This window comes from Triticum dicoccoides, chromosome 2A (assembly GCF_002162155.2).
Source record: "Triticum dicoccoides isolate Atlit2015 ecotype Zavitan chromosome 2A, WEW_v2.0, whole genome shotgun sequence".
Classification (NCBI taxonomy): domain Eukaryota; kingdom Viridiplantae; phylum Streptophyta; class Magnoliopsida; order Poales; family Poaceae; genus Triticum; species Triticum dicoccoides.
In genome coordinates, this window is record NC_041382.1 from 87,639,527 (window position 1) to 87,651,328 (window position 11,802).

The 11,802-nt window shown below is 44.7% G+C and overlaps 2 protein-coding genes across 3 annotated transcripts; both read left to right on the plus strand.

Moving 5' to 3' along the window:
* The first annotated feature begins 670 nt into the window (after nt 1–670).
* Nucleotides 671–3,758, plus strand: LOC119353489. Of its 2 annotated transcripts, none has more exons than XM_037620109.1 (4): nt 671–1,093; nt 1,849–2,049; nt 2,745–2,839; nt 2,923–3,758. In XM_037620109.1, the coding sequence occupies exons 1-4, from the start codon at nt 721–723 to the stop codon at nt 3,517–3,519; spliced, it is 1,266 nt and encodes a 421-aa protein (XP_037476006.1). In that variant the 5' UTR covers nt 671–720; the 3' UTR covers nt 3,520–3,758. The 2 variants fall into 2 exon arrangements, with proteins under 2 accessions (XP_037476006.1, XP_037476007.1); XM_037620110.1 differs by having other exon boundaries at nt 2,919–3,168.
* Nucleotides 3,759–6,888: 3,130 nt separating this feature from the next.
* LOC119353490 (pentatricopeptide repeat-containing protein At5g04780, mitochondrial-like) lies at nt 6,889–9,924 on the plus strand. Its single transcript, XM_037620111.1, has one exon. It carries the CDS (start codon nt 7,003–7,005, stop codon nt 9,196–9,198), a length of 2,196 nt encoding a protein of 731 aa, XP_037476008.1. The 5' UTR covers nt 6,889–7,002; the 3' UTR covers nt 9,199–9,924.
* Nucleotides 9,925–11,802: the final 1,878 nt, after the last annotated feature.

The following is an 11,802-nucleotide window of genomic DNA, read 5'->3' on the forward strand; positions in this document are numbered from 1 at the left end:
TGTTCGGTATAAAGTTGTTTTAGGGCATCCACAATGTGAGGATGCTAAATCTATGACACGATCAGAACTTTGGCATCCATATCAAATCAAGTATTTCTCCACATCGTTTCCCAATTTGTGTGTAGTAGGCCCCACTGCTGAATAGAATGCAATTAAAAATTGCCATATCTATGCTCACCATATGTTGCTTGTGCTAGTTTAGTGAGATTCGCGTAGTATTTTATTTTCCGAAGTAGCTTGGCATCGGAGGACGAAGAAACTTCAGTTTCCATTTTCTTTGGCTATAGCACTAGCCTCCACAGTGTGTAATGGACTAATGAAGCTACCAAAAGCCAAAACTCAATTTTACAATGTTAGTTGGTACACACTATGGGTGCCCTTAAAAGCAACTACAAAAGTTTATTTAACACAAAGCAACTAAAAAAGTTTTTTTAAACAAAAGTATAAACAAAGCACCCTTGCATTTGCTTTGTGTTTGTTTCATTTATATAACAGTGTTGCTATACACACGACACTGGGTAGCCGATTTGCGCACGATCGCACTGATCCGGCCGTGCATGCGTTGGACAAAGTGGAGGCCAGCGGTTAGATCACGCATCGTCCAACGTTCGGCTGCTATGTATCGGCTGCATAGTAGTTTCGTTTATATAAACCAGTTGCATTCCGAGCCCGAGCCCCTCCCGTCTCCCCCGCCGCAGCACCCTGCCAGTGCCATCTGCCATGGCCTCACCACCGCGCGTCCTCCTCGGGCACACCCTCCTCCTCCCCGTCCTACCGCTCCTCGCCTGCGCCGGGCTCGTCCTCGAGGACGGCTACACCGTCTCCACGGTCTCCGACCTAAACCCCATCGGGACCCACCCCTACGCGCTCCTCCCGCGGCCCCGCGCCGGGGACCTCGTCCTCCTCGATTCCGCCGGATCCACGCTCTACACCCTCCCCCTCCCCGTCTCCGCGGACGCCGGGCCGCGGAGGCTCGCGAGGGGCGCCGGCGCCTTCGGCCGCGGCCACCCCCGCAGCATCGCCGTCGACGGCGCCGACAACGTCTACGTCGCCGACCGCGCCAACGGCTCCGTCCGCAAGGTCGCGCCCTCCGGTAAGTTCGGTGTACTTGCATGCCCGTTACTTTATTGAGGGTTTAGTTAGGGTTTGTTCGATGCCCTGTTAAAAATGGTGGCGACGGCCGCATTAATGCCCGTGTTGGAATGTTGTGCACCTGTCGCTTTCATCAGGCTGGGCTGTGTTGTAGTAGATCGGAATTTTCCTCACGTTCCGCTCCTTATCTGAGATGGCTTAGTAAATTCAGTAGCGGATGATTCAGGATTACCTGTGCCCCCGTACAGTGGAAGCATGGCTCTAGTAATTGGCGAATTCGCAACTGCATATCTGCACCTTATGTGCGGCATATTTCTCACTTACCATGATTCGACGGTTTTTAATGAGCGTACCACTTATTTGTGGTTGCGGCATCTCAATTTGTTCGATATCATGATTGTGATGCTTATCCATGTCAACTCAAAGATGATACTACATTGGATCTCAATCCTCGCAACCTTCCCTTTGTTCCATTCATCTGTAACCAGTCAACACTGCCAAGCTATGCCATTTTAAAACTAAGGAATGGTATTTCATCGTCTAGTAGTTTTTCTTGTCTCCTATTTGTAGGGCTGTAAGATATCCATATATAGTGGTGCCATGTAGTGTTTTTTTTAACCTTGGTGCTATGTGGTGTTTCATGTTTGTCAATCATGCTTGCCAATTTCTGTACACGGAAAAGTGATGTTATGTAAGCACTTTTGGCCAATAATGTGTTATTTCTCCTGATTACTTTTAAATCTATATAATTGGTAGGCTATACTACTACAATTGCTGGAGGGTACTCAGCAGGGACTGGTCACAGGGATGAACCTGCACAGAATGCTACCTTTTCGCCTGATTTTGAGCTTACTTATATCCCCAAAATTTGTGCACTGTTGGTTGCTGACAGAGGAAATCGATTGATTAGACAAATCAAGCTAAAGCCAGAAGATTGTGCACATGAGAACCAGAAAGGTGAGTTCAGATGGGCTTTCTACTTGTGTTAGCATTACAATTACATAAACCAGTGAAGTACCACTGTTCCAGTATTGAACTGCTCTGGTCTTTAATCTTACTACCTGGTATTATCAGTAAATTGTAGGTTTGATGATCATGTGAGTTCCCTAATCTGAATATGAATCAGGGTTTTACTGTAGGTCCATGCATGTCACACAGGCATGTATGTACAGAATTATACTCCCTCTGTCCCAAAATAACTGTCTCAACTTTGTACTAACTTTAGTATAAAGTTGTACTAAGCTCGAGACACTTATTTTGGGACGGAGGGAGTATATTAATTAATACTCCTATATGACATCAATGCTGGGTTGTGTCAAGTTAAGGTGTCAGAATATTCAGCACTTTTACTGAATAAATATTGACCTTCTTTGTTACTGAAATTGTGTTATGTTCGTTGATCAGCAGATCAGACTGATTGTACATGATATTTCAAACATTTTTTTAGCATGCTCTGCATATTTTGCTAACAATACCTAGTACTGTGATAGTGAGAATACTGATCTAATGTTTGCAGGCCCATTTATGAGATTCCGTTTGTGAAGAAAAAAATCATTAATAATTATCCTATGTAATTACTGGTTTTACTACTAACATGTTGTAAAAAATTGCAATGATCTCACGCTGTTGGTATTATTATCATGAACTAACAGGCCTGGGAACCACATCTGCCTCAACCATTGCAATATTGGCTGCGCTGTTTGGTTCAATTATTGGGTTCTTAGTCAGGCATTTCTACCCTTTCCATGTGAGTGTGTCTCTGCTTCCTTTATTACTTCAGAAAAGATCAATACAGTAATTAAGACAGGTGTACCTGAAACATGTAGGCAGGAAGTCTCCATCAACCGCTTTTTCAGCAGGATACAGAGGCAATACAGGAGAACCCAGAGGAAGGCCGCACTGATCAGCTGCTCCGACATCAGAAACGCAATTGCTAACTCCATGCTTTCTACCGTCCTGCTGAAACTAGTTAGAGTTAGTGTTGGTTATCTTACTGTTGTGTTACCTAGTATTAGGCTAGAGCGAGGAGTTGCCTGTAAGCCTTCTCCTTGTCCTTCTCCTTGTCCTTCTCTTCTTGATCTAGACATGGCTGGTACTACTACTCCTGCCATTGGTCTTGACAACGAAGCACTGCCTTCTACCGAGCTTTTGGGGGATTTCGTCGGCTTCGATGATAGTGACAGCGCTACGGATGAGGGCAATGAATCCGCCTTTGATGGCAGTGCTACTCAGGATGAGAATAAAGAGACGCCGCTTGACAGGGATTTGTGGGCGCTTCTTGATAACCCACAAGGCAGCTCTAAGAAAATAGACAATATGATCGAGGCCAACTTATCGGACTTTTCAGGTCAAGACAAGTATTGCAGCCCAGCTGTTAACTATTCTGGAGTAAGCAGGAGGTTCCATGGAGGTAGCAAGGTTCTCTGAGCTTGCTGTAAGTGAATATTAGTTGTATTAGTGGCTAGTGTTTGCCTGCCTAAATGTCTAAATAACAACTGTGTTAGTATTTGCACGTACGAAAACCGTACTCGGCGTATCTACTGTGGCAGTGGCATGGAAGTATGTAACTAATGTACCTCGTTCATGGTGAACTACGGTTGTTTTATGTGAATATAATTAGCTTTCGTGCCATTGGTTGGCTGATTGCTTAAGCCGCTTCGAAGTTCTATGGCTTTGTTGTGGCTTGTGAGGAACTGAGCCTGGCTGCAAATTAAAGAGCATGATTATAATATGTTCGCCAATATTCAATGTTTCTTCTTCTTAATCTTCTTATATAAAAAGAGGGAGTTGTGAAGATCCAACATATCTCAGTTCAACCATGTCACTCCAATGGTCTATGTTCCTTCCATGTTTAGCGCTAATCATGTTTAGTACTCAACACGGTTAGGGCACTCCCCTGAATACTTACTTTCGAAAGAAAAACTCCCTCCCAAACGCTTAATAGTACATCTGAGGAGCCATACCAAGTTTTGGTTATTGCCAAAACTATTAGCTTGAAATGGAAACCAACACCAACACATATGCACACAATACAAGTTTGGATTATATTTTCAAAATCATTTGTCTAGCAACCATGGGATATAGGGTGTTGGCATGGAAACTACTATATCGACAGCTTCAAATTATTTTCAAAACTACTCCCTCTATAAACTAATATAAGAGTGTTTAGATCACTAAAGTAGTAATCTAAACGCTCTTATATTAGTTTACGGAGGGAGTACTAGCTTAAAATAAAAATCAACACCAATACATCTCCTTGAGAGGAAACTTCGGATTATTTCCAAAATCACTTGTGTAGCAGCGACTGGACATGCATAACATCACCGGCTATGTGCACATTCGATGCAGCAAAACCAATATCACACGCGTGACACGACGATCATTGCTTGTGTACCGCAGCATGATCACGGCAAGATTCGAGTAGGGCAAGGCAGCGAGGGTTACATCCTCCATGGTTATCAAACTTCGTCATTTTTCTTTATGAGCGGAGGCTGATTTTGCAGAATATACAAGCAGGAAGCGCTCTTATCCTCGCCATGCCACACCCACGTTTCCCTCAGCTAGCAACCCGGCAGCGGCCGCCAAGGATGATGGAGCCTACTGATCACCCATGATGACAATTGTGGCTGGTCCAAAGAAGGCACAATCAAGCAACACATCGTCCTCGGAACCTATAGAAGCAAACTCAGCCAATAGCAATTACCACATTATTACACCTCTTTATCAATTATGTTAGATTAGTATCCTATTAGACATTTTGTTGATTCTATTGAAATTATCACCCCCTAACCAGGATAGGTGAGGAAATTCCTTTCTACGGTTACACATGCGTTTGCACATGCCCAATCACTAGTTGTTGGTAGTCACCGACTCATGAGATTCTCATCATGCTGTTGAGTTAAGCCTAACCAAACACCCACCAAATAAAAAAATTAGAAACACCATTCTATTACATAGGAGCGCAAATGAGTCCAATTTAGAGCTCCTACCAACACAATTGTCAAGCTGAAACAACACGAAACACGGTACATGGCAGAAAGATAACAGAGATACTGTCGGCTATGACTCCTCATGTCTTCTTCTGTGTCGTTTATTTAAAACATGTGCTTTATGATCTGGGAGTACTCACGATTTGGTCACAAAGCATGGCCCCGTACCATACCGTCACAAATTAGATTAGTCTTTTATTTGCGGGGGGGAAACTAGATCGCTTTTAAAGCCTAACGACCCATGAAATGGAAAAGCAGGCTCCTATGCAAAACAGTTACACCTAGCGAAGACCCCTACTCCTCTATTCACCACCTCCAGGTCCAGGAGATGGCGAAGCAGCCACAGAGACGAACCAAGGCCAATGGACTTGTACCATTCATCATTTGACTTGTAAGGCTGAAGTGTCACTATAAAAGCTTGCTCGAGTTGTTGATCCACGGCCTCCTATATGTCATTGCAATTTAGAAATAGTTCTCCTGATACCTCTCAAGCCTCAAGGTTCTTGTTTCTCCCCCCTTGCCCATTGCTATAGCGATGTATTACAAAACTCAGATGTCCAGAATCCTCAAAATGTGTATACATGTCTTGGCTTGCATATTTATAGATGTGAATGACTAGAGAAAATCGTGCCTATATTTATTGTATGATCATGAGACAATCACGAAAATAAATGAATTCAATGCTTGGTTGGCCTTATATGCTACCCATATTTAATATCAAGTGATATACTAGTAATACTAGTACTTCCATTTGATGGAAAAGTGAGAGAAATTCAAACTTCAACAAACACATGCATATATCCATAACATATTTACACATCGATCTGACATTGTTGTCAGATTACAACACATGCATATTTCGAGGACTTCATTACACATTGATCAAACATTGTTATCAGATATTCGTACCAAAATCATGAATAGTCAGCCTTATCTTTTTGTGATAACTACATAGACATGTATCACACAAAGATGTAACTAAGGATGCATACCGATACATCATAGAGGAGCAACTTCTTACCTTAACATTTTGTGTTAGTCCCATATGCATTTGTCATTAACCAGCTATAGGTAAATCAATTGCCACACACATATATGTAATAGTTTCCCGTACACATGAAGCATGGATGCTAGCTCATATATTCAGCCTAAGTCAGTCTTAGAGGGAACTAGCATGATCTTATAATTAGAGCATACAAGAACCAACTATTGCTTGATCCACATAGTATATGCTACTCCATATTTAATACCAAGTGATATACTAATATGTTCGTTTGACCAAAAGATGAAAGAAATTTCGGACTTGAGGCAACGCATGCATATCCAGAATTTATTTGCACATCGATCTAATATTATTGTCAGATTACAGCACACACATATTTCTAGGACGTAACATTTGCATGCCTAGCTTGTAGTTTTGATTTATGTGTGCCTTACTGGATCGAGGATCAATTTGTAGTGGCTTCGAAAAGCGAGGAACTCAGTATCATAGCTGAATGTTATGCATCTTTTTTTGTACAATACTACCATGGGAAAGCATTGATATGTACCCCTCCGTTTCAAATTACTCGTCGCAGAAATGGATGTATCTAGAACTAAAATATATCTAGATACATCCATACCCACGACAAGTAATTCGGAACGGAGGGAGTAGCATTTGGCTCTTGTTGAACGAAATGACTAGAGTTGTTTCTTGTAAGCGGTTGGTTAATGGTAAATATGCACTTGTGTTTACGTAAATGATGATCTTTGATTTGTATGCACTGAATATTAAGTAACACCCGTCTTCCGCCAGCGGCCCCTCTCTCCTCCCTCCAACCCGGCGCTCGCCTCCGCCTCCGCCTGCGCCTCCACGCGCGCGCGCCATCCGTCGCCTCGCGGCCTCGCCTCCGAGGCCACTACACCAGCGGCCATCCGATTCATGCGGCACGCGGCTAGGAGAGCTGCGGCCACGCTGCTATCGCCGTCGACTCTCCCGCCTCCCTCCTCCGCGCCGCTATCGTCGCCGGCTCCCTCCTCCGCGCCGCTCCTCCAGCGACCCCAGTCCCTTCGCGCAAGAGCGCCCGAGGCAGGACTGGCCCGGACTCCCCGCGAGCGCGTCCCCGTTCCGAGCCCCTGCGTGAGAGGATCCCACTTCCACGATGCACGCGGGGTGCTCGACGGAACGCCTACGAGGAGCGCGGCCGCGTGGACGGCGGCCATCGCTGGCTGCGCGCGCACCGGACGGCACGCGGACGGCATGGGCGCGTTCGCGGAGATGCTCGCCGAGGGCGGAGCCGCGCCGAACGCGTTTGTTCTCGCGGCCGTCCTCAGGTGCTGCTCGGGGCTCGGCGACGTGGCGTCAGGCAAGCGCATCCATGGGTGGCTGCTGAGGAACGGGGTGCATCTGGACCGGGTGCTGTGCAATGCCGTTATCGATATGTACGCCAAGTGTGGGGACTGCGAGCGGGCTAAGCGGGCATTCAGAGCAATGGCCGAGGTCGACGCCGTCTCCTGGAACATCGTGATCAGCGCGTGTCTGCAGAGCGGCGACGTTCGTGGGGCGATGCAGCTGTTTGATGACTCGCCGGTGCGAGACACTTCGAGCTGGAACACAGTCATCAGCGGCTTGATGCGGAATGGGTGCGCTGCCAAGGCGCTGGACCGCCTGTATCATATGGCACGAGCTGGAGTGGAGTTTAATCACTACACATACTCCACGGCACTTGCCTTGGCTGGCATGCTTTCTTTGATGGACCTCGGCCGGCAGCTCCATGGCCGTGTGCTGACAGCTGCACTGGAGACTGACGCATTTGTTCGGAGCTCTCTCATGGACATGTACTGCAAGTGCGGCTCAATGAACGCTGCTGCGTTGATCTTTGATAGATGGTCGCATCTTACCGGTGACGTGAAATTTGCATGGAGCACAATGGTCGCTGGATACGTCCAGAATGGCAGGGAGGAAGAAGCTTTCGAGTTCTTCCGGTTGATGCTGCGTCAAGGGGTTGCTGCAGATCAGTTCACCCTCACCAGTGCGGTTGCAGCGTGTGCAAATGCAGGGATGGTTGAGCAAGGCAGGCAAGTGCACGGGTGCGTCGAGAAGCTAGGGCACAGTTTTGATGCACCATTGGCATCTATCATCGTCGACATGTATGCTAAGTGTGGCAACCTTGACGACGCTTGCAGGATGTTTGACATACCTCCCACGAAGAACGTTGCTCTCTGGACTTCAATGCTGTGCTCCTATGCGTCCCATGGGAAAGGTAGGATGGCCATAGAACTCTTCAACAGAATGATTGCAGAAAAGATCAAGCCAAATGAGGTCACCCTTGTCGGTGTTCTATCTGCCTGTAGCCACGGCAGATTGGTCAGTGAAGGAGAGCACTTCTTCAAGCTAATGCAAGAAGAGTATGGAATTGTTCCAAGCATCGAACATTACAATTGCATGGTTGATCTTTATGGTCGAGCTGGACTGCTAGACAAAGCAAATAATTTCATCAACGAAAACAAGATTAAGCATGAATCTATTGTTTGGAAGACATTACTGTCAGCTTGTCGGGTTCACAAGGACATGGAGCACGCAAAACTTGCTTCTGAAAGTTTGATTCAACTGGAGCAATGTGATGCTGGATCATATGTTATGCTGTCAAACATGTATGCCACTCACAGCAAATGGCGTGACACTTCGAAGCTCAGAAGTTTGATGCGGGAAAGGGGGGTTCGAAAGCAACCCGGACAATCTTGGATCCATCTGAAGAACATTGTGCATACTTTTGTCGCAGGGGACACGGCGCACCCGAGATCATCTGAAATTTATACCTGCTTGGCAAAGTTGATGGAGAGAATAAAGGAACTGGGGTACACCAGTAGAATTGATCTTGTTGCTCATGATGTGGAGGAGGAACAAAGGGAGACAGTTCTGAGGTTCCACAGTGAGAAGCTTGCCATGGCGTTTGGGATCATCAGCACTCCCAATGGGACTCCGCTTCGAATCTTCAAGAACCTGCGTATTTGTGTGGACTGCCATGAAGCAATCAAGTATGTAAGCCGAGCCACAGATAGGGAGATCGTTGTGCGAGATTTGTACCGGTTTCATCATTTCAAGGATGCAAGGTGTTCTTGTGAGGATTTCTGGTGAAAGATTTACCTCAACAATTTTGGTGGCAAATTTTTCACACGTGGGTCGAAGTTTTTCCTCCTTCTCCTCTTCCCGCACCCGCACATTTGCTCCTCTGCACACTCGGTTGTTGCCGCCAGCACCTTTCAACAACGCACCTCGTCATCCTGGTCGCCACCTTTGAACTCCGCCCCTTCTTTGTAATGGTGCCCATGGTGAGCGGGCGGTCGTTATGTTACGCGGAGGGCATCATGATCTGATGGGTGACAACGGGGGTCCTCACTGACCAGCTACGGCGATGGCAGCATTGGCACTGCTCCGACTACTTTGTGTCGTCCTTCCTGGTCGCGTGGCTTCTTCATGGCAGGAGCAGTGGGAGGTGGACATGCGGTTGGTTGAAGGTAGGAGAGCGAAGGTTGAGGAAGGTGCGGTGAGCTTCATGTCAACCAGAGAAGGGACAGAAGGGCGCGATGGGGTCGAAGGAGTGCGAAGTGGTGGTGAAGGCCAAATCCGACGTGCAGAGGCCGGGACAGTGCAATTGGAACCATGGCGATCGGAGAAGGGCAGCCCTAGGAAGGCAGCGGCGACTGTGCACGGAAGAGCGGGCGAAGTCGAATGCGATTGGTAGGACACGTCCTATCCGCCAAGGGTACAAAAACAGTGTCAGCCCTTTCTTGTTCTAAATTTTTTATAATCTGGAACTCCTGTAAAGATTATATCACTCCCGGGGAAGATTTTTTTTTTTTTTGAGGATCTTGGTGTCCATTGCGATGGAACAATGAAGCGACCTTTAAGATCGGAGATGCATGACTAAACGGCCCATGCAAATAGTGGAGGGACACAAGTAGCTCCAGCAGACTTTGGCAAATTTTTGCAGTTAAAAAAAGCAAAAAATGCTACACCTACGTAAAAGCTGTGCTCTTAACGTTTTTTTTTTTGGATGTGCTCTTTACGTAATATTCCTACTCCGTCCATATATATAAGGCCTAATGTGTTTTCCGAGAATGCCTTTGACTATTGATAAGAAGGATAGTATATAAGATGTATAATCTGAAAATTATAACATTGAAAACTCCTTTCACATACGAATTTGACGGTATGCTTTGTGTATCTTACATGTCATATGTTATTACTCTGAGATATGGATAAAGGGAGTAACTATCCTCTCCACGATGCCTCCTATTTAGCGCGGTTCCCACTGGCGAACAAGCCAATGCGCACCGCGCACCCTTTTGGGACGTCCCTTCTTTTTTTGCCTCATTTTCAAGCCTTATTATTATTATTTTAAAATAATACGAAATTTCATAAAAATCAAAATTTGTAGAAAAAATATGAATTATGAAAGAATGTTCATGGACTGAAAAAATGTTGGCATGTTCAAAAATTGTTCTCGGTTTGAAAAAAGAAAATGTTCAGGAAATCAAATGTTGTTCATGATTGTGAAAAAAATGCTTTCAAATTAAAAAAATGATTGCTGATTCAAAAAAGTCATTAATTCAAAAAAAAATCCATGCATCTTAGAAATGATCACTGATTCAAAAAATGTTCACGAGTTTCAAAACAATGGTCACAATTTCGAAAGTTATTTGTGAATTTCCAAAAATTGTTAACAAACTCAAAACTGTTCACGAATTAAAAAAATGTTTGCTAATTTGTATAAAATTGTTGATGTATTCGAAACTGTTTGTGATTTCATAAAATTGTTTGGGAAATAAAAAAGTGTTTGTGAATTTGAAATAATGTTCATGAATTCAAACTATGTTCACAAAATTCAATAAATGTTCATTTTTCGGGTCTCATGGCCGACGGCAGATAGGGAACAGGCGCCGGCGGTCATTTTAGTCTATGTTTAGAGCGTGTTCTAGTTAAAAAAATGTCTAAATGTAATGAATTTGTTTTGTTTTAAATGAAAAATATCTGGTTTTATTATGTAAAATAAATATTTTGGATTGTTTGAGTTTGAATCAAATTTGTTCAATATCATTGAATTTAATTTGAAATGTAACCCGGACATACGCGGCTACCTTTAGATGCGGGAGTAAATTTGCAAGTTCCTGACATAGCGCTGCCCATGGACGCGTCGAGGTATAGGAGGTCAGATTAGTTGAGTCCGATTGTACGTGCTCTACTGCTACGACCTCGGTCCGCTGTTTATTTGACCCCTTGGTATTTTAAGCTATATTTTAACCATCTATAGACTACTATAAAATATAAATTATATGCTATAAAAAATTATATTCTTGGATCTATATTTGAAAGAGCTTTCCGACAATGTAATTTTTGTGACATGTGGTTTACATTTTGTTAGTTAAATTTTTAGGTTAAACTATAGCCCAACGTAAGAGAGCGCTAATAAACACCCTTAGCGAACGCGGAACGATGCGGGACGGGCCGCAGACAATCATGTTGTGCACTTTGCATCCTGAATGAGTTAATCCGAAACTAGCAACTCAAAAAAAAAGTTAATCCGAAACTAGCAACTCAAAAAAAAAAAGTTAATCCGAAACTAGCAACTCAAAAAAAAAGTTAATCCGAAACTAGCCGTTGGGAGGGAATGAGAATCCACCCATTGGCGGCCTCGTGCGCGCCCTCGTCTTCTTCCCCGCGCCCATCTCTGCAGCGCCA